The 27,971-nt window shown below is 39.8% G+C and overlaps 4 protein-coding genes and 1 long non-coding RNA gene across 9 annotated transcripts; 2 read left to right on the top strand and 3 right to left on the bottom strand.

Moving 5' to 3' along the window:
• Positions 1–514: 514 nt before the first annotated feature.
• On the bottom strand, positions 515–2,381 carry dut (deoxyuridine triphosphatase). The gene is made up of 7 exons (XM_088371198.1): positions 2,219–2,381; positions 1,593–1,740; positions 1,350–1,441; positions 1,190–1,234; positions 972–1,046; positions 709–779; positions 515–621 (listed from the first exon to the last, which is right to left on the bottom strand). The coding sequence occupies exons 1-7, from the start codon at positions 2,307–2,309 to the stop codon at positions 556–558; spliced, it is 588 nt and encodes a 195-aa protein (XP_088227324.1). The 5' UTR covers positions 2,310–2,381; the 3' UTR covers positions 515–555.
• LOC148400492 (uncharacterized) lies at positions 1,946–25,035 on the top strand. Of its 3 annotated transcripts, none has more exons than XR_015857517.1 (7): positions 1,946–2,189; positions 2,984–3,077; positions 6,921–7,063; positions 7,638–7,725; positions 11,591–11,694; positions 11,788–11,929; positions 25,005–25,035. It is a non-coding gene; the product is annotated as an uncharacterized LOC148400492 (long non-coding RNA). The 3 variants fall into 3 exon arrangements; XR_015857516.1 differs by lacking the exon at positions 25,005–25,035 and adding an exon at positions 13,205–13,875; XR_015857515.1 differs by lacking the exon at positions 25,005–25,035 and having other exon boundaries at positions 1,947–2,189; positions 11,788–13,875.
• slc12a1 (solute carrier family 12 member 1) lies at positions 2,548–15,344 on the bottom strand. Of its 3 annotated transcripts, none has more exons than XM_088371191.1 (26): positions 14,850–15,340; positions 13,186–13,329; positions 12,696–12,771; positions 12,019–12,114; positions 11,804–11,943; positions 11,229–11,339; positions 11,011–11,122; positions 9,975–10,102; positions 9,770–9,854; positions 9,461–9,618; positions 9,267–9,374; positions 8,620–8,743; positions 8,383–8,484; positions 7,789–7,944; positions 7,607–7,706; positions 7,048–7,159; positions 6,814–6,954; positions 5,702–5,808; positions 5,515–5,597; positions 5,136–5,261; positions 4,413–4,541; positions 4,114–4,225; positions 3,854–3,940; positions 3,646–3,781; positions 3,283–3,350; positions 2,548–3,200 (listed from the first exon to the last, which is right to left on the bottom strand). In XM_088371191.1, exons 1-26 carry the CDS (start codon positions 15,093–15,095, stop codon positions 3,065–3,067), a joined length of 3,123 nt encoding a protein of 1,040 aa, XP_088227317.1. In that variant the 5' UTR covers positions 15,096–15,340; the 3' UTR covers positions 2,548–3,064. The 3 variants fall into 3 exon arrangements, with proteins under 3 accessions (XP_088227317.1, XP_088227318.1, XP_088227316.1); XM_088371192.1 differs by having other exon boundaries at positions 13,186–13,326; XM_088371190.1 differs by having other exon boundaries at positions 3,646–3,940; positions 14,850–15,344.
• Positions 19,315–23,180, bottom strand: ctxn2 (cortexin 2). The gene is made up of 2 exons (XM_088371200.1): positions 22,730–23,180; positions 19,315–21,941 (listed from the first exon to the last, which is right to left on the bottom strand). Exon 2 carries the CDS (start codon positions 21,879–21,881, stop codon positions 21,636–21,638), a length of 246 nt encoding a protein of 81 aa, XP_088227326.1. The 5' UTR covers positions 21,882–21,941; positions 22,730–23,180; the 3' UTR covers positions 19,315–21,635.
• A 772-nt stretch (positions 25,036–25,807) lies between the features above and the next one.
• Positions 25,808–27,699, top strand: LOC148400491 (myelin expression factor 2-like). Its single transcript, XM_088371199.1, has 3 exons — positions 25,808–26,005; positions 26,674–26,879; positions 27,572–27,699. The coding sequence occupies exons 1-3, from the start codon at positions 25,893–25,895 to the stop codon at positions 27,697–27,699; spliced, it is 447 nt and encodes a 148-aa protein (XP_088227325.1). The 5' UTR covers positions 25,808–25,892.
• Positions 27,700–27,971: the final 272 nt, after the last annotated feature.

Below are 27,971 nucleotides of genomic sequence, written 5' to 3'. Positions count from 1 at the left end.
ATTTCCAGGCAGTGGCGGTTATTCTTTTTATGGGTAATTTGCGCCCCCTTGTGGAGCTGCCCGCTGCAAAGACCAGGAAAAGATGCATGATGACCGACCGCCTCTCAGTAAGTGCACGTGAAACAGAATGAACATGAAACTCGGGAATGAGTCTTAATTAGAAACAAATTCTTAACAGCAAAATGATTCTATTGATTTGGCACGGTCAAAGTCAGAATACCATCATTCAAAGTAGGTAAAACACTACTATGTAAAGATAAATAATATCTTTGAAATATGTATTTAATGTCTGTTCAGAAATACCTGCTGTTGCGTCAGGCTGTCTGACACTATAATTTTAAAGAAAGTCTAAAGCTCCAACTCAAGTTTTTCAATCGGTATGAGTCTGTGCAAGCCAAGCTTGGAGTTTTCAGGCAGCTTTGCATAAACCTTGTCATACACTGCCCTCATGTGGAGAAATGCAAAATACCTAAGACTCAACAATACTCAGATTTAAAGAGATGTTAACTCAGACTGATGTAAAAAAAACAATATTTAATAACAAAATGTAAAACATTAATGGGTACAGTTGAGTCCGGTTGACCCAAAGCCTCCCGTCCCACGCTCAGTGTCATCTAGTCTCTGAAAAAGACATTTTCATGTAATCATTAATCATTGTACATGAAAATCTTTTAACCATGTTTTCAGAAGTGTGCGTTGGCGTCTTACCTCCTCCTCAACTAATTCTGGGTAGGCGATGCGCTCACACACCAGTTGTGCAATCCGATCACCTTTTTTAACTGGAAGTTTGGATACACAAAATAATGTGTTAGATGTTAATTGAGAAAAACTTTAACATTTTAGAAATTTGATAGAACTAATGTCCCATTTTTCTTCAATTTGATAGTTTCTAATAAATGAAAAAATATTTGATCCTGTTTTTTGTAGTATAGTTTACACAAATGTTGGCCTTTGAGAAGTCAATAACGTACCTTCAAATGTCTGTTTGCTGAAGTTAAATAGGACAACACCCACATTCCCTCTGTAGTCCTCATCAACGACTCCAGCTAAGAATACACAAGGAGGGAAATAATTAAAATCAACCTGATGAAAGATATTTGACCCAATTTAATGTATTTTATCCTATTAAGCAGGAATGGTGTTTCTGTCGGTAGTGTAGAAAGAGTGAGCAATGTGATGATCCGCTCACCTCCAACGTCAATAAAGTGCTTTGCTGCGAGACCAGATCTTGGTGCTGAAAAGAAAGTACAGTAAAATTACTGCCTAAAAAGTTGCTTTGTATTTGCATACAAATGGGTTTGGGTTGGGTTTTATTTTTAAAAATTCTTACGTGTGTGTAAGCAACTCACCCACTCTGCCATAACAACCATGTGGCACTGCTATCTGGATGTCAGTTTTCACGATGACCTTGTCCATTGGGCCGATTGAATAATCATATGCACTGAATTTAAAAAAAAGAAAGTTAATTTTCTTAATCTTATTTCATTTTACTATCGTTTCATCTTGATTGTGAGCAATGGGTATTGTTTAATGTCAAGGGCTGCCAGTTGAGTTATTTGTGCAGGATTTTAGAAAAATGAATGAAAAGTAACCTGTAGAGGTCGAATCCAGCAGCTTTTGAGGAGCCTCTGGTGGGTGTCGTGGCATGTTCCGAAAGTTTGGCGAAGCGAAGAACGGATCCCTCGGAAGGGTTGTGTTTGAACCTTTTCGATGGTGAAAGTTGGGTGGCATCAGCAACATCTGGGATAGGCATGGAGACAGGCATGTTAGGATCGGTACAATGCAAAAAAACAAACAGCAAAAATAAAACAACAGTAAAAGTGAAATGTCTTCACTCGGTTCTGGAGTAAAACGACTGCAATGATCTACGAACGTCTTCCCGCCGGTTCATTGATAAATTACGCGGGCTGAGCTTGCAGTTAGCCCCGCCTCCGAATTTTTCCCTCTTCTCATTTGAACATCTACGTCAATTCCATTATGTCGCGAGAGTCCTTCTGTAAATACGACAAGGGCAGCAAACAGATGAGAACCGCGTCCAACCTTGCTTATACGTTCGCGTAGAAGAATAGCAGAATAAACCATGTGTATTGTTGCTGTCGTCTCGACGTTCAGTCTTCAATACAGGTTTCCAGTATGCTTAACACAACGCTCACCGAATTGCTAATGAAGCTAACGTCACGTAGCAAAGCGTAAGATAATATCTTCTTCAGGTGCTTGCCTTTGTTATGACTGATCATTCGAGAGTGAAATTGCCTCCTCAAAGAGAACACGTTTCTGACAGCGCGAGGACACATAAACATTAGTGTCATAATGTCTGCAAACAAACGTAATACAATACAGACACGTAAACTAGCTTAGCCTTTAATCGCTGAAGCACACGTCTCCCTCCCCGCCATATTGAATGTGGTAGTTGAAGCCACCTCATTCGTTTGCCACTTGCAGATGGACCACTTGTATATAAGCAAACAATACAGACAAAATTGACAACTGCAAATTAATTTTATTTTAAAATGATTTTTTTCAAGTACACACACAAGTACACTTAAATAGAAAGACATTGCATAAAGTCAGAATGATTATGAAACAATGGTTATCTAAACAAAACCTTAAATATATCGAAAATGAAAAACCATATGCCATGGGTAAACTTAAGAAAGTATTTTACATTTTTTTGAATTTAAAACAAAAAAAAATAAGGTTATGTGTTATTGCAATCCATGGTCTTAAATCATTGATACAAAGTTGTTTATTCCCAAAAATACAGATTAATACGGTGAGACTCCTACTATTTACATTTATTTCACAGTAACAGGTCCCAGGTGTTTATTCAAAGGGATCTGAGACTGTGGATGCAGAATGTTTGATGTGTGCATCTTATGCATTTAAAACAATCCATAAGTGTCCGTTATTGATATCGTGATGGCACCCTGTAGTAAGATAAGTGTTGCTGATTAGTAACTTCACTTTTGTTTCACATCTAAAGGTTCTGGAACGGTCCTTGAACATGGCTTATCATCACAGCACTAGCATTCACTTCAAGCAAACACATTCCTGTGCAAGACTCTCATGAGTAAAAGGTGAGCACACTCTTGTGGTTGCCTCTTATGAGGATGGTGGGTGGGAGGTCCTTGGTCAGAATGTCCAACCAGGCCATGTAGAGGAAGTCAGAGATGGTTTCCTTTCGTGCGATAGGCATGCTTCTGCAGAGGGGTCAGACACTCCGAGTCAGACTCTTCAACAGATGAGTTCAAGTGATTATAGTGCTCGAACGGTTCTACTTACACCACAATCAGGTTAGCGGATTTGGAGTTCTCCTGAAGCAACTCATTCAGTCGAACCTGCAGGTTGGTCTGTAAAGCAGAAGCGGTTTTGCTCATTTTTGGCTTTCAACCAATAATCATCTCCAGAAAGAGCAGGTGGCAATGTCACAGGTCACATAGTTTGCGTTCTTTCTGCTCCGAGTGATTCAATTGTGAAATTATTTCTATTGGGGGTGTCAAACATTCAATCCTCAGAGAGAACACATTAACTTTTTCTGAAAACGTAATGCTTTTGCTCATTTTCTCCACCGAAGATTGCCTTGAAGACCACTTAAATGACATTCTGAAATCAACAGTTTGTCAAGATTTGGCGAGCTTCACATACCTTCTCCTCAAATTCATCCAACTCATCATCAGTAATCTTCCAAGGCTGATTTTTCCGCATAGCCTCAACCTGAGTACTGTCTCTGGTCCTCTCGTGAAGACGGAAAGGTTCAATCATGTCCTCCAACTTCTTTAAGCTGAGAGCATACAAATGAGGACATGGGGCACCAAGGGCAGACGTTGGACCAAGATGATTTTCTAACATGTACCTTTCGTTACGAGGCTTGATATGGATGTCATCGATGACTATGATGTCAGTGCATTGAATTCGGAACTTATGTAGCAGCAACTTCATCCTGCAAGACAGAAAAGGTACACCGATAAACTGTTAAATGTATGTTTATTCACCACCAGGGAACACCTCCTCTAATTTCATGCTTTTGCCCTTGGCACACCACATCGACAGTTAATCAGACCCATGCTCGTTAGGCTATAATTGATAGTGAAACAATTAGCTGATTCCACTCACTCCTGTTTATCCATCTCGCTGCGTCCGGGCTGCCCTGCAATGAAAATTCTCATTTTGCAGTTGTTCCACTTCTTCCTGGTGGTGAGGATGTAGGGCAGCAGCAGAGTGAGACCTGTCAGAAAGCAGGCAGAACCATGAGACAAGTTGCTTTTTTTGTGGAGAAAATTTAGATGATATGATATGATGTGGAGTCTCTAATGGGTGAGCAATTTGTTGTCCCTCACTGATGCAATATGCAGCTGCAATGTAGCTGCAGATATTCCATAGACGTACACATAAACATCTCAAGTGTCACCCACCTCCATCGTCAAAGAGCCACCACACGTCAAGTGTTCCTTTGGGCTGTTTGGTCTTAAACTGAGTACTGGCCTGCACCAGCTTCTCATTCATCTTAGCAACCTGTGGTGGTGGGGGGCCGCACACCGATACTGAGCGGGAGACAAAAGATTGGAGGCATGAGAGTTGGATGAGATGAGGCATTGTAAATAGCTGAGTGAATGCGGAGAGGGAAGACGGAGGAGGAAATGACTGTGCATCAGCAGGAAGAGACATCCTTCAGCTCTAAAGTTCCACAGAGGCCTAATGCGGGTTAGGTACAAACAACAAGACACTTGTCATCAGATTAGGCAAATGTACTCGCACTGTATTTTAGTAGAAGTACAGATGCATGAATCGACATTAGAAAAAAAAAAAAAACTGCCTAAGCAAAGTATTTGTATTTGGGTTATGTTCCACCATTGCTTGTCATCTTGGCAAAATGCAGCCCTTGTGTGTGCCAATGTGTGTCTGTGTACAGAGATGCTGGAACAAATGGAGTATTGGATTACCCCCCTAGACAAATCTTTTAGATTTCTTATATCCTAATGGGACTCTGGCGAGGTTTCCAAAACAAGACAGAAAGACATTGCTTCCATTTGGCAAATGCTCTTCAAATCCAAGACAGTAGAATTAAAGTAGTGTTTTTTTTTTTAAAGATTTATCTCTTAATGCCGCCTTTACAAATAGAATGCATTTAACCTTACCTCGGGTGGTGAGCACTTGCTGAGAGGATGGTCTTGACTTCCTGAAAAATCCTTTCCCTTTGCCTCCATTTGACGTGAAATCACTTTCCAGCTCCTGTTGTTCCTTCGCTGATTTTAGCATTTCATCTGAAGAAAACATTTGCGATATGTCATTACATTTGGATATTATTGAGGTTGCTGTCATATATTTGGTAGGGGTAATTCTATACTGCTGCAAACTATATCCACAATAACGCTTAACACTCTCGAAAGCCCACTTACATGTATTGAAGCTAGCTAGCAGTGAACTTTGTTAGTCTTTCATATAAGAAATAGATTGTCCCAGATAGTGCTCCTTAAGACTCAATAAATGGTGTCTATAAAAATACTGTATACTGACCTTCTGCCTCAATAATATGAGAAACATCAAGTCCCTGGTTTATCCTTAAAATTGCTGTTCCATATTCAAAGTCAAAGGCATCACTGTCAGAAAAAACAAATTTCAGTTAAGTGCATGTAATTGCTCTGCTTAATTTATTCATAAGAACTGTGTGGGAGGTGTGTGAGGATATATGCTAATAACTTACTGCAGCACTCCCACATAACTCTGGACTGCTTCTGAACCTGAAGTCTGCCAGTTTCTTTTGAAGCCCATCATTAATGTGTTGGGCTTCATGCGGCCAAGACCTGAGGCCTGTAAACATGGGCGAGCGTCGCAACAATTACATAGTGGAGAAATAACCTACATTAGCTCTGTACTTTGACTACATGTTTACGTCATTTCTTTTCATTTATTCTATTCCATTAATCGATTGTAGCATTGTGGATTAGTTATCGTGACTCAACAAGTCGCTTGCACGAGGCTTTACAATTTTCATTTCTAAAACAATGCAAGAGCTCATTAAATGGCCATGTCCAAAAATCTGTAAACTGATATGGGATTCTGTTGTTGTTGTTGTTTTTTTCTTTTTAGTGCCATAAACCAACAATACCTGTAGATACAGTCTATAGTCTTTGGTGTGGTTAAAAAGACTTCACGATTAGGTTCATCTACATCAACAAATGTTAGCTATCACATTGTTTCCACACCTAATCAATTTGCATCACTGTCAAACCGAACCAAATTATGTTAAAAATATCTTTATTTTTATTTTTTTTAATCAAATTGCAACCTGTATATATAATTGTTATGGAGCCTATCAAACTTGCCTCAGATTATACTGTTAATTACGGAGAACACAATATTTCTGTGTTTTACATGAGGAAACAAAATGACCAAAAAGTTATGCAGTTTCCCAAACCAAGTTGTGTGGCTGGGCTGTTTTACTGCCACAAGATCAATCTGCACATCCTGTGTCTAGCTGGGGCCCACATCCAGCACAGTGTTAATCAATTATAACCTTTAAACTGACTTACTGTTTGAAGTAAAAAATCCTGACAATGAAACAAGGCCTTATCTGAGGTGAGGTGTGATAGTGGAAGCCATAAGATTGTTTCCCTGCTTCTCATTAACTCTCTGCGCATCTTGGCAGATCCTTCTAAGCATAGCAATAGATACTCGGTGTATCTCTGAGGGACAACAACGGTCAATAGAAACAGCTTCTGCTATGTGTACGTTTCGTTCTCCAGTTACACTTTAACAAAATAGATTTTTCTGGGTCAGTTGGTTTGTTTTTTCGCATCACATTATTAGGCTGACCTGCAGTAGGGTCTCCACTCCGTCCCGGAATTTGTCACAATTTACAGCGGCGTAAAATGCTTTACGTTTGGTCTTCTTCAGCCATTGCTGATTCTTCTCCATGCCAGTGTTCATTTCAGGCAAGGCCTCAACCCTCGGACCCTGGAGAGATTAATGTGGACATAAATTGCATTTGCTGCGCGACACAAATCTTTTACCACTGGACAACAATAAGATCTGAGAGCGGGACTTTACCACAAACACTTCACAGGTGAGGCAGAGTCCATAGTTCTTAGAAAAAGAGTGAGCCAGGTCTAGCAGGGCTGGCCTGGTCCGAGTGGCCCCTGTCAATGCCAAGATCTGAGGCCTGAAGAAAACGAGTATGTGTCACATCAAGCAACTACACTTTATTTCAAATAATGGCAACATGTTGCTATTTTGGGCTGGATTGATTAAACCCAGTGGTTAAAGTGACCCTTTTCCAATTTGATTTGTTTACACCCATTTCAAGGGTGTTAGGGCAATGTGTCCGAAGCGCAACCGGACAGTCTAAAAACCCTCGTCATCATGAAACGTCAATAAAATACACCAATCAACAATGTAGTACCTGGTCTACCAGTTGTTATTGATGCAAATTAAACTCTATTGCAAATTTGTTCTCACAAAACTATCAAGCTGGGCCTTGATGACAGGTCAAGTAAGATCCCATTGCAGGCCCAGACAACAAATAAATGGCTGGCCCTCGATCAAAAACAAAACAAAAAACAGAACTGTAAATGATGTAACTGTTTCTTTTTACTTGCAAAATCTTTACCTGAAGTTCTTGACGTGATCTTCTACTCCAGCTAGAGACAGAGCATTGCTGACCGCACTGACAAACGTCACTGCTTGAGTAGATGAGCCCCAGTTCACGTCTGGAGAGGACCATAATGGGTGAGTGCCAACAGACTGGAGGTAAAGGGCTAAACAAGTCTACGCACAAACAAAACAGCTCACCTGGCTTCTTGACCTTGACATATATGTAGAGGAGGATCTCAATGGCGTAAGTGAGCAGCGCCGCCCACCAGTTAATGACAAACATGACACCACAGCACAGAGCAGCACCCAGCAAGGACAACCACATGTTGTAAAATTTGTATGCTGGTCGCCAACCTGGTGAAACATGAGCAAGGTTAGCATGTTAGGTGTGACGGTAATTTCAAGTGATTAGATAAACATTTCACCTCAGCAACATTAATGAAACTTGCATATTCTCATGACATCAAATAAGACCCACATCAAACTTTTTTTTTAAACCAATTTGACGTAAGGTGATTGGAAACAAATTCTCATTTGCAATGTTGAACTAGCACCAGACGACAGAGTGAAACAAAGTCATTTTTATAGGTAGACAATAAACTGCAGTGTGTGACGGTTACATACATTGGTATGTAAAAGGTGAATAAATGGTTCAAAAGGGACAAAAAAAAAAACAAAGTGCAGCAAATGTACAGTTTCCCAAACTAACTTTTTGAACATGTACTAGCGGGTGAATTCTGAGTCAACTTTAAGTATGCACTTGTAGTGTTTTAAAGTTCACCATGTACCCACCTGGAGACTTTGCGTAGGAAGCATGGAAGCAGGAGAAATTGATAAGTGCGTAAGATGCCAAGAAGAAGTTTGAAATGATGGGCGCAATGGTATTGAGATTCCCTGGGGAGATGAGAAAATTTACTTATTGGCGAAACATTCACAAAACAACCATTTCAATTTTAAAACTGCAGAATAGCTTCATTTTTAGTTTTAAATACTGCATCGCAAGATAAGCATGAGTACTGTTGAACAAACCGATGAGAATGAAGGCCACAGAAATGAAAAATGTGAGGATGTAACCACGGATGGGCTCGTCGTTCTTGCCATGCCCTTTGGCAAAGAAGTGCAGAGCCTTATAGATGTTGTCTTTGCACAGCGCCTGAGGCACAGAACAAATGATGAGTTAAGGAAGTACTTGAATTGTATCCAAAGAAGACCTCTTTTTTGAAATTGTATACAGTGGTGCCTTGAGTTTAATTTATTTCGGGACCACGCTTATAACGTAAAATTGCCGCATCACAAATCATCTTTAGCTATTGTAATGAATGGAAATGCCAGTAATTTATTCAAACACCCGATCACCAAGGATCATGGAATTTTCCTGAGACTTCTGAATGTCATATACTCGTAAATATATCTTGAAAATATAGTGAACTTTAAAGGTGAAAATACCTTCTATATCAGATATATCATGGTGGGACTTGATAATATGTCAGTGTTCAGTCGTCGGTGCAATGTGGTTGAAACGCATTACAGTTGTTTTTCGCCGGGCCGTTAAAGGAATAAAAATGATGTTTCACCTTCAAGAGGCGCTGCACTTAGTGAAAGACTTAAGCCGGGTCACATGTTTCTCAAAGCTCCACTGTAGTTCCATATTTATGAAATGTTTGGGAATGACTGACCTGGAAAACTTTGGGAGCACTAACAAGCGAAGCCAGAGCGGATGAGAGTGTAGCTGAAAAAGTTCCAGCTATGATGAGAGGACCAAAGCCTGACACCAAAGTCATCACCTGATGGATACATCAGTAAGAAGAGCGCTTCATTAGAGCCCTCATCCAGTATTTGAGGCTGTCAGCCCTCAGGAAGAGGTGTTTACCTGGAAGCTGTTCATTGCGCCAAACTTGCAGCTTTCAACTGCGCAGGAAGAAAAATTGTAGCCAAGTTCACAGGCAGCAACGGCTGAATCTCCACATGCTACGCCAGGAGTGATGAGATCAGTTATGTTTCCTGTCGCATCACGCACAACGCTGGCAGCTGATCAGAGAAAAAGATAACATTGTTGTAATGGCAATCATTTGCATTGAAATTAAATCAAATGGTTGAACTGCATCCAGAAATGGATTGTTCTGAGGGTTCACTATACAGGTTCAAATAACTTTTTTTTTTTTTAATTGAATGTACTTACAGACACAAAGAGCCACACCCAAGTAGGTGATACCCGTGATCAGAATAGCCAATAAGGTGCCTTTTGGAATGGCTGCCTGAGCATCCTGGAAAGTAACACAAATCTTTGTTAGCCAATATTACATTTGTAGTTAATAAAATGGCAATAATATTCTTCTGTAAAGAAAACAGAGTGTTAGTCTATTTGTTTGTGAGGGAAAAGTTACCCGTAAGTCACCGGAAATGTTGGCTCCTGCCAAGATCCCGGTCGCAGCAGGGAAAAATATGGAAAACACTGAAAAGAACGACTCTTGATTTCGGAAAGCCGGTGGAAAGTTTTCTAAGAAGATATTCACTGGAAAGGAAAATGCAGGGAAAATTACATCAGAAGTGCTCTTGGACTAAATATTACAGTGTTGTCATGATTAATCTATCCAGTATTTTTGCTTTGAATTGCGAGCACTAACTTGAGATACTGTATGGGGACGGTGAACTCAATTCAACATTTTTTTTCCACAATAAGCCGCAGTTAGGAAAATAGTGACCAAATTGTCAAAGCAAAAAGGCTTTAAGCTGTTTAATGCCATGCCCAATTGAGGTTTACTGTCAAACTTAACATACATTTAAAAAAAAAACACTTTTGGTATTTAAAACAGCCAAACAAATCCCTAAAGAAAGGCACTGCTTGATTAATGTTGACACACCATGGAAAACACCAATGACACGCGAACGATTAGCATTGATAATTGCGGTGTTATAACCCCAATACATTTACAATACCACTGCATCTTACTGAGTCACTGACAATCACTAGGTCACTAGATACGGCAACATACAGTAGCAGCCCAGCAAACATTGTGCCTTCATGGCGGCCATGTTGGCAGGGATGCAGGCATTATACAGATATTGAAATTAAATCATAACTGTCTCGTTCTCTTTTTTTTTGTTTGATTGCCGTCCACACGCACGGAATGTGCTGAAACAAGATAAGCGTCACTTGAGGCACACAGCTCGAAATGGGCGTACGTATATCATATCTACCAATGTTCATATCTATACTTACAGTAGTCGCAAAGCTAGTCTTTGTTGTGCCTGCATTGCCAATTTTTTTTTGCTGACTCCCTGGTGTCCAAGAAAAGCGCAATTTATTATTATTATTAATTTATTATTGAAAACACAAGCACATTATTTTTATCTCAAGTCACGGCTTTTCTGAAATTGCTCAAAATGTTCGTTTATAAGTCTGTCGAGTTGTTTTCTTACCATCATAATTAAATACCCCCTTGGATTTCTTGTCAGCGGTGGGAGGAATGAAGGTGCCCACAAATACATTCACAATAGCCGCCAGTAGGATGAAGAGTAGAACTATCTGGGCCTGTGTGTGGCAATAGGCTTTAGTTTAATTTAGTGCAATACAAGGCATAAACATTCCCACAATATGCCTGAGGATTTCCAAACTAAACACTCAATGTGACGCTAACCTTGGCCTCCCATTCCATTCCAGCTACAGATATGCCCAACAGCAGCACCACTGTGATGACTCCAATGATTCTAATGTCATTTAATGGATCCACCATGAGTACATCATGCTCCTGAAGCGAGAGAACACAATTATGTCACATATGAGTTACAGTAGCAGTTTGTTTCTTTCCCTGTATTAACCATTGAATCGCTTAAAAAAAATAATACATTTGCGGGCACTGTTACTGTGTCCCCCTACTGTGTCTATCAATAAATCATTATGATGCAATCAAAAGCCCTTACACACTCTTCTTTTTGTTCTTATTCTATAGTTGGAGGTAAGATACAAGGAAAAAATATTGATGATTTTTTTTTCTTTCAGAAAAAGCTCCACCTTGGTTTTCGTGAAACTGACCCATGTCCTACAGCTGATTTACTCAAGAACGGAATTTGCTGGTGAAAGATGAGAATCTACTCCTTCTTTTGGTAGGCTAGGTGCTTATTTTTTTTAAAATGGCTCGTTTACATTTCTGAGAGTGCTGGACTAATGGAATAAAACATTTGTGCGTTGACCAGCAGCATTTTTTTTACGCACCACGAGTAATTCCACGACGGTCTCTGCAAATCCGACGACATACATGGCTACAGCCACTGCATTGGCAAAGGCAAATATCAGGCCGATGGAACCACCAAACTCTGGTCCCAAGCTGCGAGATATCAGGTAGTAGGCCCCGCCTACACACACACAAAGCAGATAATTCATCTTCATGCAGCTCATTATTTGGTATCTTATGAGATGTTATGACTTACCTCCCCTGACCACACCATTAGTGCAAATGGCTGACATGGAAAGGCCAGTGATTGTTGTCACCACACAACTGAGAGCAATAACCACTATTCCCAAACCTGGAATGTGCAAAAATCATTATTTTTTTCAAATGTAAACAATCAGCAATCATGCATTCTTATTAAACACACTGTAAAAATCAAACCCACGGTCACCTTTGCACAGAGTCCCAAAGGAGACTGAAACTGTCGATTATGGCCACGTCGTTGCAAGCTATTCCAAATAGTTTAGAACAAAAGCTGGTGCTGATCAATATGTTCTTGAACAAGGAAAACACTCCCCGTCTCCATTTCCTCTACTTTATATAAAGTATACACAGCATAAAAGGTGGTTTTTTTTTTTAATGGGTCATTTATACTTCTGCAAAACAAACCTGATCTGTGAAATCAAACCTAGTTTTCTCAAATGCAGTACAAGTGCAAAATTAACTTTCTTGTAAAATTTCCTGATAATGTTTTGACATAACATGCTGAGCAGAAAAACTTGCCCATGACCTGTCACTTTCTGATAAAGAAATTAGGACCTTCATTGCTTTTATCACAATAGAATACTTCAATTGCAGGCCAATAGCAAAATCAGTGGCACAAAATCCCAATCAGATGTTGAACTGGACTCATTTTGTCCAACAACACTGACTCACCCCAGCCAGCTTGGCCAAACACCCAGGACAGGCGGATGAACAACATGACACCCCAAATGTTCAGCATGCATCTCACCTGTGGATGACAAATAGCATGGGTGAAGGCCTTGATCTATTGTTGTAAGATAATACAATTACGCAGTGTCTTTTATAAACCCTTTTAACTACTAGCATTAGAATTTAACCAGTGGAATTTTATAATACCACCAGTTGAAAACCAGTGCACAGTTCAGCCTCAGTGCTAACATACTTAAGTCATTCTACTAGTGCACAGAAATGTCATACTGTAGTGGAAAAAAAAACATCTCTACAAAGAAATTCTCATTCCACTAGTGCACCCAAGTCACTCTATTAGCGTGCAGAATTGTCTTATTAGTGCATGGGGCAGTTCAGCGCGCTCGTAGGATATTGAATAAATATTCCCATGGCCTTTCTGTGGACTCTGCTTTCATAAAGCATTTGGAGCCTGTCACGGCCCACCAAAACTTACCAGGACCCCCCTTATCCAGCCGAACTTTACAGCTCCTTTGCCACTGTCAAGGGGAACAACAGACTCCACGTCGTCCGAGGGGGTGCCATTGCTCCCCTCATAATCATCCTCCACGGTGTCTGGGACAGAGATGGCTCCATTCTGCTGGAAAGGCATCAGAGAGGAGTAACATGCACTTTTACCTTAATGAGGTTTACTTAGAAGTAGAATGTGCTTTTTTTTTTCGTCAGGATGAAGATTGATATATCATTTGTCAATCCATTAAGCTGCTGTGTGTCTGCCCTTGAGAACTAAAGAGAAAAAGACAAAACTAATTTTAGCATTCTAGGAAGATAAATATAGAGCATTAAACGACTCCCCAGCATCTCGTTTAGTCTGAGCTCACTCATGCGTTTAATTTCGTTGTTGTCAGACTGCCGGTGTCCTTTTCAATGCGATAAATTACCCTAGTGTGCAATTTTAATTTGAAATAGTTCAAAACTATGTATCGTGGCCATTCGTCATTTAGCGAACTGTTTGTGGCATTTTTGTTGATGGATAACCTTGCACATTTTTCAATTTATTTTAAATTTGACAGCCAAGAGAAATACTGAAAACTAGTCCAGAAGGCTACCATAGTCAAGCCTGTAAAACTCAAATGACCTATTAGCCCATCTCTTTTGCAATAGGAAGCGTCATAAAAGGTAAAAAAAAAAAGCTGTAAAAGTCTTAAGCGTGTCAAATACTCAAATGATGGAATAACTTCTCATGCCTTTTTTTCACAAGTCTTTCAAGTTAATCTGTGAACTTTGTGGATTGTTTTAGGTGTCTGAACTTTACAGTATCTAGTTTTTTGACTGATCTTTACTTTTACTACCCACAACTAAAGATAGATACACATTGTACTTTGTATTTTATATGCTCCTTACTTTTTTAATTTCTTCGGATGACTACGTAAGACATAAAATAGATAAAAAGACTAAGAGGTCATTGATTGATTCTGATCTTGGGGTTTTAAGAAGGCAGAAAATGAAACTGGGACAGGAGCGGCGCGGACCAGGGAGGATTCATGACAGGCAAAACGTTCGAGAGAATTTTTTTTTTTTTTAAGCAAAACTATTGGAATATGTTTTCATAGCATGTCTGTTAATTTTGCGCTAACCAAGTTAATATAGTTATTTTGTGTGTAGAGACTACATATCATATTGGTCCATTTTTAATCTCATTTAAAGAACTTGAATCAGTGGTTCCACTTTTACAAGTCCTTTTTTTACATGAGTACGTACAACAAAACTAGTGGCTGACGTCCATCCTCCATTCTACTGCTTTTCTAATTGCATGAATTTTACGGCAACAGTTATTTTGGCTCATCTACTTGGAGAGATTATTCATCGATTTTTTAACAGAAACTTCGAAATTGAAGAAGGGGTTCCCAAGTAAGGAGGGTCAAGGAGATGTATGTTGAGGAAGAATCTAATGTTTTACTCTAATCTTAAGGCATTTTGACAAGCGTTTCGAAATTCTTACAGACTTTGGGGCAATCTCGTCTCATTGCTACTATGAATACTTTTTTAGCTTCTGGTGCTCTGTTAGGACCTTGTCATGAATTGTAAAATAAGGGTCAGAAACAGGGTTCTCTTCACAACGTGATGCAGATCATGAATGAGGACAAAACGATGACTCACCTTTTGAAAGACATCATGCAGCTCCTGCAGCGACGGCCGCACGGCCCGGTGACCACTCACGCTGCCCGCATTACGATAGAAGTCAATATTGGGCACCCGGTCTAAAGTGTCGTGACCGAAGGCGCTGACCACCGAGGGCCGGACCGCCCGGAAATCATCGTCCTTGTCATAGACCGGCGGTCCATCCAGAGTGGAATCGTAAGCGAGGTTAACATGCTCCCCGCTGCTTGACTTGACCTTCTCCATCAGGAACGATGAAGGATCTTCTCGGGTTTAAAAATTCAAGGGGAAAACACTTGCGTGGGTTTGATATCTTCAGGCATCCAAGAATCTTTTTGAAGATTCAACCGCTTTATGGACATATATACTCCTGAGTCAAACTTCTTTGAAGAACTCCTTCTTCTTTATCGACTTGATTAATCTCTGACGGCCCTTTTATACCCTACACCCTAGGGTCATATGCCAGCTATTTCAGCGATTGGCTAACGCTAAGGATCAACCCTCAGAAAACGGCTGTCACAAATGTCCTTGCTCCATCACAAAGGCATTGCTTAACGATTAACCAAGTCATAAAATGCCAAATGAGAGATAACGGAGCTCATTGCCTGAGCTCCAGTGAATTGATTACTAATAATCTGAAGTGCAGGTAACATGTTGTTCAACGGTGGCACTTTATGGCACTATGGGTATTTCCTTTGACCAGAAAATGAATCACGCGACAGGAAAATCCCACCAAGGAAGCTCACAAAGCTAAGAAGCAGAGGTAACAGATGCATTGGTTGTCGCATTCATGAATCTAGATCAGCAGCATAACAGGCTAAAAAAAAGTTGAAAAGTCACTTTAATCGTGAGTCTGTTCAAGTTATTTGTCATCATTCGCCGCAGGAAAGTCTTTGAAGTGAATTTGGTGGATTGACTTGAAGTGACAAATAAGCCATAAAATGAGAGTTAATGTGATACCATGAATTACAGGAACATGCCTGCGGCATTTCTGTAGGAACACATGACTCCTGAACTGCCTTTAAAATACTTTTTAACGGGCAAGCTTCCTTATTACCGACACACACTAAGATTTATGCACCAGTGAAAGGCAGTCTAATGACTCAAAATCTGACCTTGAGGCTCCTTTGCAATGAAACGAAGTAGTAGCCCAGCGTATGTTTTGTGTACTGATGGAAAGGAAGGAATCTGTGGCAATAAAACTTATCAGAATTGGAACACAGTGACTTTAGCTATTTTCTTCAGGAATAATACTGAATGAGTCATGCTGAAGAGAGGAAATTTTCCACTGTGGCATCCAGGCTTTCAATTCTTATATTTGTTTCAAGCTCAGAGAAAAGAAAAGACTAGTGGTGACATTAACACAGATTGAATAAAAAGAGACTGCAGTCTTCCACGGTGGACACACCTGGTCCTTGCTTGCTGCCTTCCGTCTGGACATAAACATCCTTCAAATTGGCAGCGCCACCAGACTCTTTTTTTTTTTTTTTTGTCTGACTTAATTTAGAGGCTGCAGGTCACCTCAAACAACTGTATAGTCCATTTAGGATTTAGCAGTAGGCCGAGCACTCGAAACTGTGCGGGCTGTAACGGTGCAGGCAGGAAATCTTCATTATGTTCTTGAAAGGGCTCAGGAGATGGTACACTGCAGCATTTCCTCACTGCAATGTGAACAAACGCAAAGTGTACACTGTGCAGAGAAAAAAAAATCTGTCAGTAAAAGTTACCACTGCTTTGACTCTGTCAGTGTCTCCCAATTATTTTACTTCTGTACTGTAAAACTATGGAAGTAACACACATATATCCTTTTTAAATATATCTCATGGATTTGCTGATTCAGTGAAAGTGGACTGTTTTTGTGTACTACAGTGGTAGCTTTGAAATACTCGTTGAATTAGTTCTGTGAATCAAATAGTGTTTACTCTTTGAAAAAAATGGAAATGCCTCCCTCCAAAACAAAACAATGTAGTTGTTAAAGAAAATATAGCACTGTAGTATTGTGTTTTATAAAAGCATGCACTATTGACATACAGTAAGTACATGTAATGTAAATGATTAATCACTTTTCTTCATTCTTGCTTCTATTTAATGGACATTGTACTGCTCTTTCTTAAGTGCATCCCTTAACCACCTCGGGCCAGTAAAATACAGATATAAAAAGAGAATGCTCGTATCGCCAAAATCATTACTTTTCAGGAAGCATATGTTGCCCCATTGTTTGTGTTTAAATACTTTAAATATGTTGCTTCAAGGGTCATAACATACATTAGATATTTTCCTACATGGGTTTTATAAACGCTCACCTCGCGTCCTGTCTGAATGTAGCGTGAATCAAAGCTGTGTTTTTTTTTTTTTAATTACACATGTAACTCTATTTGTGAAATTAATAATTTTACAATAGATGCCCCCGCCCCCCCCCAAAAAACAAAATTACTTCTCTCTGCAGTATTCTTCATTGGAAACTTTCCGAAAATAAGTTTTTAAACAAAATACTTTTATGACCATTAAGAACACCTATTTATGTTGCAGTCAGTAGATAATTATTTATCGATCCAGTAAAAGGGGCCCACCTAGTTAGGTCTAACTTGACTTTACATATTTCAGATGACATAGTCAATGCAGGAATAAATGAGCTCAACTTTGTCAACATATGCAGGATCTGCAAACGTCTCACCATTTGTGTTCTTGAATGCATATGTTTTGTTTTTTTCTTAGCTAAAAGCTGCTGCACTCATTTAGCGATTGAGCTAGACAAGTGGTAATTTTTATTAGGTACAAATAACATGACCAGCTTTGACACTGATTTTCGAATCGCTGTTTTTTAAGTTGATTAATTGAGATTTTATAGCAACTGAGAACTCTTTAAACAGCTTTGTTGTTTAAAAAACAAAATAAAGGCTACTGTACCATGTGATCTTATCACGACACAAAAGGCTCGAGCAGTCCGAAGACCACAAGTGATAAAATTTATGATTTATAATCAGTAAAAGCTAAGGTTCATGATTTGTCTACTTGTGCTTACACTTTGTAACAAGTGTTCAATGAACACAAAGATCTACTGTGATTACAGTTGAGTTCTAATCACCTTCTCTGACCTTAAAATGCTGATTTCTCCAAGGGCCAGTCTTTGTTGTCTAGTACCATATTAGTTTAGTCTAAGTGCAGATTTCCACAGTAAAATGCTGTAAAATGTCAATCATCATGCAGGAACACAGTTGCTTGACATTTTGATGAATGTTCAGCTGTGCTCTTTGTCATTTTAGCAATTTATAGCGCCTTCCATAATTGTTGGCACCCCTGTTTAAAATGAGTTAAAAGCCTCTTTTTTTCAATTGCAGAAACATTCTCCCACACTGAAAATTGTGGACATGGTGCACCAGGCAGAGAATCAAGCTCCTCTCATGGGCATCCCATTTTTTTTAGAGCTCAACCCACGGGCATAAAATAACCAGGACTTCTAATGCTGCCCATTAATCGCTGTAGCCACTGGCGGCCACCTTACGTTGCCAAAGTCTAAGCACGCTTAGCATGAATGCTTGAATTTCTCAGCTTCGTTTTCACATCATTTTCTGTCCCAATAAGTCTGGAAGAAGCTGCACATTTCATTGCTAAGAATGAAATTATAAAATTTCTCCAAATGTATTTCTCAGAGCCCTATTTTCAAAGATCAATCTGTGTCATGTTTTCAGAGCCACAAACAATGAAATAAAAGAAAGGTCAATCAAGAAAGAGATCATTATGAAAGTCACCATTCGGGATCCTGGGATAATATATTCTCTTGAGTAGTCGATGCAGTCTGTGAGTTTTGCTGTCCATGAAGCTCTCATGATTCCATACACAATGACGTAAAAAAAAGCACCAATAACGTCTTTTCAGTAAAAAAAAAAAAGAGAAGTTGCCAGTAAAAGAGGCAACGTAAGATGCCTGCCATGTGAACCGATAGGCAATGCATGTTATTATATATGTCCCTCAAACCTTTGAAAACCTGTGGAGAGAATGTTAAAGGTGAGAATCCAGAGGAGCGGACCGAACTTGCTGGATAATTTACATAAATCGTGTCAAGAGAAATGGTAGAATATCACTCTTTCTGTATTCTCCCTTCTTGTGAATCATTGTCGGAGAAGATAAGGTGCTGTTTTATTAGCAAAAAAGAGTCGTACAAAGTATAAACATCACTGCTAATGATTGTGACGTACAGGTGGGATTTTTTTCTCCCCAACTAAATTAAATGTACTTTTAGGATTTTCCTTTTTTTAACATTTTGATTGTATATTATTTAGAAAAGAAGTTAAAGACATCTTAACAAGGGGTATCAATAATTATAGAGGGTGCTGTATATGTCAGTTCAATGGTAATGTAATATGAACCATCCTATTACTTGCTATCTATCTATCTATCTATCTATCTATCTATCTATCTATCTATCTATCTATCTATCTATCTATCTATCTATCTATCGCCTTTCTGTCCCTCTGTCAATCATTGCAGGGGCAATTGTGTTCTGTATCTGTAGAAATATCTCAGCACAACAATGAGTTTGACACGTCTGATCTACAAGAACTTGACTGCATACCTTTATTTCTCACACAAAGCTTCCTAATTCACACGGTTAAGTGAAGAAACTCCATTTATTTTTACATCATTGAGTCGAATGTCATCAAGAAACTCTTCCACCAGCTGAGTAGGCAACAGGTCCGCATATCTATCATCATGATATGTCACGCAGGCCCACACAACATATACAGGAGCTCTAATGTTTCTAGATGAAGGCACATAAACCCATTGAAGGTCACAGTAAGGCAGATTCACAGCACTACGGAGAAAGTGTAGATAATTGCAAAGGAAACGCTCCAAACGTTGACCAGCCTGCCACGTGACTGATGCACAGTCTAAAACCATCCAGTCTTGTCTTGTCTTGTCTGGAGGGTGGAATGGGCTTGGCTGAGAATAGACAACGGCTTCCTCTACAGTGCTCATAAATGTCCATTTCCAATGTGACCTTCTCCTATGCAGACAGGTCGTGAGAGTCTAGCAGCACTAAAAGATCGAAAACGAATCCTTTCCTGCTCCTTAATCCTCATTTTGTTCTTTCAGCTCCACCAGCCAACATTTGGACAGGATTCTTGACAGACAGTCTTTATCATTTGTCATTCCGGACAGATGAAATGGATAGTAAACGTGTTTCTTTCGCTCAGACTTTGGCACCAAACAGTAAGCCATCATTCAACAGCAGCAGTACAAACTCTGAAGTTTGCATCATTAAGAAACAGTAACACCATAATACAAATCAGTTTGCCGTCCCTTATGTGGCTTCTCAAACCGATCCGTATATAGCAGCAGCAGTAGCAGCATGTCTTTAATTCACTGGCGGATTGGATTTGATTGGCCTACACAATCCAAATGATAGTTTCACATCGATACCCTGTATCCAATCGCGTACATTCTTGTGCAGGACGGATTCTGCCGTGCAGATGTGCAGTCGTTTTTTTCCATTCAGAGATCACTTTTGGAAACTTATCCCTGAGTCTACATGGGAATAATACAGCGGTGTACCGCACAACTCTTGCGCGTCCTCCTCTTGCTGTGATCGTCTGCACACATTCAGCTATTGGGCGAGGGTTAAAGGGAGCTTCAGCCATTTCCGTGCCAGTTGATGAGCTGAAGGAGAATATGACACAGCATTTGCCACACACTCCCTCCCACACCATGTAGACGCAGTAACCAACCATTCTTGGCTGACTGAAGAGAAGAGCAACACTACAGTATATTGCCAAAAGTATTTGCTCACCTGCCTTGACTTGCATATGATAGTAGGGGACATCTCGTTCTTCATACAAAGGTTCAGTCTGGGAATGTTTTCCCCAAGGTCTAGGAGAATGTTTACGAGACATTTGACCATTCTTCCAGAAAGGCATTTACGATGTCTCGCACTGATGTTGGATGAGAAGGCCCGGCTCTCCTTTTCCACTCTAATTCATCCCAAAGATGTTTTATAGAGTTGAGCTCGGGACTCATTTAAAGCCAGTCAAGTTAATCCACAATTGACCTTTCTTTGTGTATTGGTGCGCATTCATTTTGGAACACGAAGGTGCCATCCAGAAATGTTCTCACAAAATCAGAAGCATAGAAATAGCCTCACAAATGTGCTTCTAGAAGAAGGATGAAAAACAAATCCTAAAAGCACACCTCTAAACTTTATGGAAAGTCTGAAGATGTCACTCAAGTTCAGATGCAAGTCGAGGATGGTGGCCGAATATTGTCTTTTTTTGGGCCATCATAGACATGTTGGTTCTGAAATTCTGTAAACATTCAATGGTGACAACTTTGGATGGGAATGAACAGACAGAACGTAAAGTTTGCAAAATTGTAAGTTAGTTGCAAACATTACGTAAACCAAAATGAAGAATCCTGTAGAATAATTTTCTTTAAAACAACCAAATCTCCATTTGTAAATCACACTGTGTATTCCTCTGTCTCATCCACACAATTTATTGCAGGCGCCCTCAGAGACCACAGCTATCACATGGCACGGATAATCTGTAGAACAACTATATTTTGATCCCGAAACTAAATATCAACTCCCTATTGATTCCCAAGTGAAATATCGAAGTTCGAACATTCTCCTCAGTTGCACTTGATTGAAACTTACTTTTGCAACCCTAGTCAAGTAAATAACAGTGTTGCGTTTGTGTGTGTGTGTGTTCCATCACCGATTGACTGAATACATATGAAAGCCTAAAATAATCAAGGTTTGTGAGGACATCTACGGATGTCGGTGCCCCTGTGTTAAGTCAGGGCATACTCAAAGGTCCCTTTCTCCAGCCCTTCGATGCCGTCTGCCCAGTTGGAAGATGGCATGCTGCTGTAGGGGTCCAGAAGGATCCTGAAGCACCTCACTATCAGCAGTCCCAGGAACACTAGTAGCATTCCTACGAAGGCAAACGCCGTCTTCTGTTCCAGAGTCAGGGAGTGCGCCATCATGTCGTTTCCGCTCATGGCAGCCAGGGAGTGGTTGTAGTGGACGCTACACATTGTAAATCAACACTTCGGTGCCTCATCTCTCCTCTGACGGGGTCACTGGTTGCATGTTACCTAGACAGAGATGACGTGATGGCTTCAGATTGGGACTCTTGTGCAGATCATTTAAACAGCCTGCAACGCTACTAATCATGAGGAATAAAGGTACGGAAGTCTCGGCAATATGTTCAATATAGATTATTTGCAATGCACATGAGAACTAACCATGACTCATGAAGGGTGAAGGAATCTATAAATAGCTTCTTTCAGTTATGTTAGGAGAAAAACTTCGATCGCTCCACCTTGGCACAATGTTGCAGAAATTGAAGGAGGTAAAACACTGAATTTTGTATGTGTGTGTGAGTGTGAGGGGGGTGGGGGGGGCTTCATGAAGTTACAGCAATAAGAAGACATCTTCGCCCAAAGCATGACCACATAGCTTTGAGCTGAGTTTGAATCCCAGTGTGTCGCAGTGCTTATCGTCAGATATTAAACACAGGCTAAGCAATAACCATGAAAACATCGCATTGGGGCATGGCGCTATGGACTGTATGTTACTTTCTGGAAACATGACCTGTTGCATAGGCGCATATGTCTGCCAGACAGTGTGTAATTCCATTAGGCATAAAACAACGAATGCAAACATTTGCTGCAAGTCAACCTCTGTCACTCATTTGTCCACAAATCTTTCCAAGCAGCAGGTGGCCCAAGTGAATAAAATAGATGGTGGAATGAATTGAAAGACACAGGAGAGGAAAATAGGATGAATAGTAAGACACAGGTATGCATGGCAAGAGAGAGCGAGAGTGAGGGAGCGAGAGAGAGTGAGAAGAGTGTCTTGAGGGGGAAAGCAGATGTCTTACCGTCATTATGGTGCTATTCACAGACCTGTTGATAGCACTTCTGCAGAGGTCCTCCCTCTCAGACACCGCACAAATATATCCATGGAACCGACCACTATTAGCATGTTGAAGCCTCGTGTCTCACCAAAACAAAAAAATCCAAAGAGGTAGGAAGCAATAGCCGAGAGGCGAGGGAGGGAAGCTCAAGACTGGATGCGTCTCAGGGATGCTGCTGCTCATCCTTGTGCCGCCTTACTTGCTGCCTCCTGCTCATTATCATTCCCTATCTCTATCTCTCCCTAAAGCAACGCACACGCCGCTGCTGCATGGCAACCACTTGTTAGTCTCACTCAGCTGCCCTGCTGCCTCACTCATTCACAACATTCCTCCCTCGGCAGCGCAAGGATGGCCGCAGCGGCACATAAACAAGCGATCTTCCGTCTCCTCCCTTTGCATCTTTGCAGACTGGGTGTGTTTGTGTTTTCCACCTCAAAGTGACTACACCAAAATGAGAGAGGAAAGTCACGCTTTAGTCTGCAGGAGAAATGCTGCCTCTCACTGTGCCTGGCAAGTAAATACTGCAAAGGTACCTCGATTGCGTTATTCATCAAGCAATGTTTGTTTTGAACTGATGATAATGATAATGCTCTCAGACCCAATGAGGCAGATGAGCCTATGATGAAGTAGAGTGCTTTTACAGTAGTGAAGAAAGGGCAGAAAACTTGCAGGTTATCTGGCCGCAACAGTCAGTATGAAAGCGACCATCTGTTATGCTGTTATGCAGTACAAGTTTATATCAGCTCTGAGGCTTTTTTTTTTTGTCGTAGTGGTGCAGTGACTCAGATCTGAGGATAAGGAAATACATTTGGGAAATGGTCATTGTTCTGTATGTAATAAATTAGAGTCTACAAGTGGTAAACTGAGCTCCATTTTTCATTTTGAAGTGGACACAAAAAGGAAGAATGCAAAAAAGGATATATATGTATATATTTGTGTATATATAGTGACAGAGTAATTTATATATATATATATATATATATATATATATATATATATATATATATATATATATATATATATATATATATATATATGATTCTCTTAAAAAATTAGGCCTCAAGCTTTTGCCATTCCCAGTTGACTGTCAAACTCACTAAAACAGAGAATTTGATATTGTGTATTTGAAACAACATAGGCTTTGCTAGCGTAATACTGAGCGATCATAGGAAACCTCGTAGACGGACTAGCAAATAGCATGTAGAATCTATGTGGTGGTGTTGTAACTTTTAAGCAACGTATTTTTGAATGCAAATAGTGAAGCAACACATGTGGACAGATATCAACACTCACAGGCAGGCATATATTCTTTATCCTGTGCGAGGGATGCCTAATATTAGTAAGGGTTACTGAAGGAATGAGAAGACTCCATGTTTACCTGTAGGAAGGAAAGAACAAAAAGTGAATTAAAGTTTTAATTTTTTTAAATAATTTAGATTGTGTTCAATGTGTCATTATTGTGTTTTTAAAAAGCACACCGTTATAGAGGGGAGTTTTTCTCATTCAAAAACATGACAGTAATATAATACGATCTTATCATTTAACATCATCCAATACAGCAGATGACAAATGAGATATGGTCATTCAAACATGCATAATTGCATATCTGGTTGATTTTGTTCTATATCTTAAGCAGTTCTTTCACCTGTTTGAGGGAAATTTAAACCTGTTGCATAAAGACTGTCCTGCTTTCATGGAGCTGAAGGATAAAGATTATTAGACTTTTATCTCAGGTTGTACTTTACCTTTAATGCTAATTAACCTCATATCGCGTATCTTTTACAGTGTTGTAATCTCCCCCCCCAAGAGTTCAAAGACAGAATCAGTAATGGCAATGTGCAATAATTGGCAGTAGCAATTATTAATGCCTTCAGGGAACAGAGCTACTTTGCAATTGGCGTTTGTTTATTAATCTCAGTTCAAAAAGAAGTGAGTTATGCTGTGTCCTTATTTAAAGTCAGGTTATAAAATGTTATTGTGAAGTAATCATAAGGTTATTACAAAAATCTATTGACCAGATGATAACGGTTGATAATCTCGAGTTACAGATGTAATCATAACTCCAAAAATATATATAATTTTTGAGTTTGTTTTCAGAAGTGAATGAGACCAATCAATCTTATGAATGTGTATACATTGCCAACTGCCAAGTAAAGAAAAGGTTCATTTATTGAACTGATATTGCTTACAGGTTAATGCGAATGTTATGTTAAAGGTTAACTACGCTGCTCTGTCACAGGTCAACTCGAGACATGGCAATAAACTGAAGTTGTGGCAATTTATTTACAGTAAGTGACTAAGGACAATGCGTTAAATAAAATGCAAATAAACTTTATGTCTGACAATTTGAATTATAGCTGCAGAGACCTTGACACATATTTTACAATATGAGATTGTATTCAGAAATGCTAGAATCGTCTTGACTATACACAAGTATAATTTCTGGGACAGGAATAATTATAGCACTGCAAAGTTTTGCCAAATGAATAGAAGCTGTGCTGTAAAAGGAGAAACCAACTGTATGTTACTGTTCATGGTCTAAAACATCCCTAAAATGAATCCCAGTTCCCCTAAATTTGAAAAAAATAATGGTAATAATGACACCTTTCTTAACTTCAACCACTCATTACCAACACACCATTTTTATGACCAGTCTTCTTATGCTGCATTTAATCATCACTGTTAATGTTTTTAGCTGGACGTGATCTGATGTATTTTCTAACTATGTGGTCAGACAGTACCACTGTCCTATGTTTGAATACCAATGACCAAGTTTACTAATATGCTTTTGCCACTGTCAGTTCATTTGCAAATTTGGGTTTTAACATACAAGTATTTGCAAATTTGGTGGATTTTTAAACCTATAAAACAACAATAACAATAATAATGAATAATAATAGTAATCATAATCATAATCATAATCATAATAGTAACCAGACAGGATTCTGTAATAATTGTATCTTTAATTTCTTGATTAGATAGTATCAACGTTTTCATCCGCACTGCTTGGCAACAATCCGAAAGGCTCGGGACCCTGGAAGTCTCGCGAGACGAGAGCAGGTTAACCTCGTCTCATTTGAAAGTGCGTCAAGGCATCTTGTGTTTTGCAAGTAAAAGCTGCACGATCATGGAAGATATCATCCCTTGTCTCGACGAAGAGCCAAAGCTAGAGGAGCCCACTGCATCTGTCAAATCGGAAAACAGTGACACAGGTCCCGAGACACCCAATGGCATCAAGACGTGAGTTTAAGACCGATCTTCACCGAATGTATGAAGCTAAGCTAAAATGGATTCCGTGTGATGCTAACCATTGTTAGCTGAGACGGTCCGTTACATAGGCATGCAGTATAATGTACTCGCTGTAATACTTATGGTTGATTTACAAACAGTTTATTAATCAATTTGCAAACAATTCTTCAGTGCATTATGTCTTCAAAAAGTATGCATCAGTATTTATATTTGCAATGGCCCTCGACATCGTAACGGGTCAACGACCGATGATTGCAAATCCACATTATGTTCTCAAATTTAGCATTCGTTAAATGCTTTTGTGGATTAAACATTCGGCCCTTGGGGTGACAATAACAGGCGTTTAAATTCAAAACGCCCCTAAATCCACGCCGATCTCTGCTTACTGACATCATGTTGCGAAATGTTTGAGAAGATTAGGGAAACCTTGAGAAACGATCACAGATGGAGGGATCCCCTTTCAAGGACAAATTGATAACTAAATGCTGAACAGTATTGGTTTAGTGTCTACAAAGTACCTCAGGACCTACAACTGCACAGTCATAAAGTTGGTTGCGTTTTGTTACCGACCCTCCATAGACCCCAAAATATTGAGGCGATTGTTCATGTAATTTCAGAGGTGAACTAATATATTTTTTTTTCCCTCAATGTCTTTGTAGGGATGCTGAGGACCCCAAAACCCCTAAAGAGAAACATGAAGGTAAAGAGAAGTCCTCCTCCGGAAGCCGAAGAGGAGGCCGCTACCATCCTTACAAAGACAAACATGGTGGCGAAAAGAAAGGTGGTCAAAAGAACCGGGTGTTCATCAGCAACATCCCGTATGACATGAAATGGCAGGCAATTAAAGATCTCATGCGTGATCAAGGTAAGTGCGGTCCTTCCTTGGGGATTGTGCCTTTAATCTCTTTCTGCAACCTCAGCATTACAACGCTGTACTTTACTTCCATCTTTAATGTTAGCAGATGAATCGTCTTGTTTCTCGTAGTAGTAGTAGTTGTAGAAGCTCCAACCTCTCTCTGGATGTACTGTGTTCACATAGCAGGAAAGTAGCCTTCTGTGCAATGGAGTTTAAATATTCTTTGGCTTGTGTTAATGCAGACTGGCATGATATGCTGAGAGAAATGATGGATATGACATTGCATCACATGCTTTGTTAGCTCATCTCAAACGTGTTGTAGAATATGACTGTATGACATTGTTGCATCTGTTGCAGAGTCAACTTTGACTACGTGTATGAACCTTTTTACTTTTCACGAAATGCTTCGTAGAGGCTTAAAGCTCACTTGCTACGAATGGAATCTGTTGACCACCCCGATCTATAATGTTGAAGTTTTTTGAATTTCCCAGGTTGGATGTGGCTGTGTGTGTCTTTGGGTGTCTCGGTGACTGCCCACAAAGGCATGGTGTTATCTGGTGGGATGTTGGTCTGTTTTATCATTAACGGGACATCTCCAGATTTAGCGGCATTGCCAAGGCCGACGGCGTCTCGATGACTTGGTGATTTACATTCCTTTTTGTTCTTTGTTTGGTATTTTTTCCTGTGTATGTCTCATGTAGTCGGGGAGGTTACATACGTGGAGCTCTTTAAGGATGCAGAAGGAAAGTCAAGGGTAAGTGATGTGGCCAACTTGCTGCACCAGGTTTTAAATGCCCTCAGCAGGCTCTCCTTAATCAAGTGCTTTTGAAGGTTCTGATCCTTTGGGTCTTACGAGAACTGGAAGTTGCTTCTAGAGCCTGATAGTTGGATCATGATTGACATTTACTTGAAAGGGAGATGTCCTGTTGAATTTTGGAAAGTAGCTTTATGAACTCCTTCTCCAATTTTTGCCTTTGTTGCTGTTATTTCAATCGGTGTAAAAGGTAGTTTGTTTTGACTATTTTCCTAAGGGACATGTGGATTGTGTGATTTGTTTACTGATTGACCATTAAATCTCCAAATGTCTCAAAGGAATAAAAC

The sequence above is a fragment of the Syngnathus floridae genome, chromosome 3 (genome assembly GCF_059516105.1).
Source record: "Syngnathus floridae isolate MCC-2025c chromosome 3, RoL_Sflo_1.0, whole genome shotgun sequence".
Classification (NCBI taxonomy): domain Eukaryota; kingdom Metazoa; phylum Chordata; class Actinopteri; order Syngnathiformes; family Syngnathidae; genus Syngnathus; species Syngnathus floridae.
The sequence above is the reverse complement of the archived record's forward strand: the minus strand, read 5'-3'. Positions and strand labels throughout refer to the sequence as shown.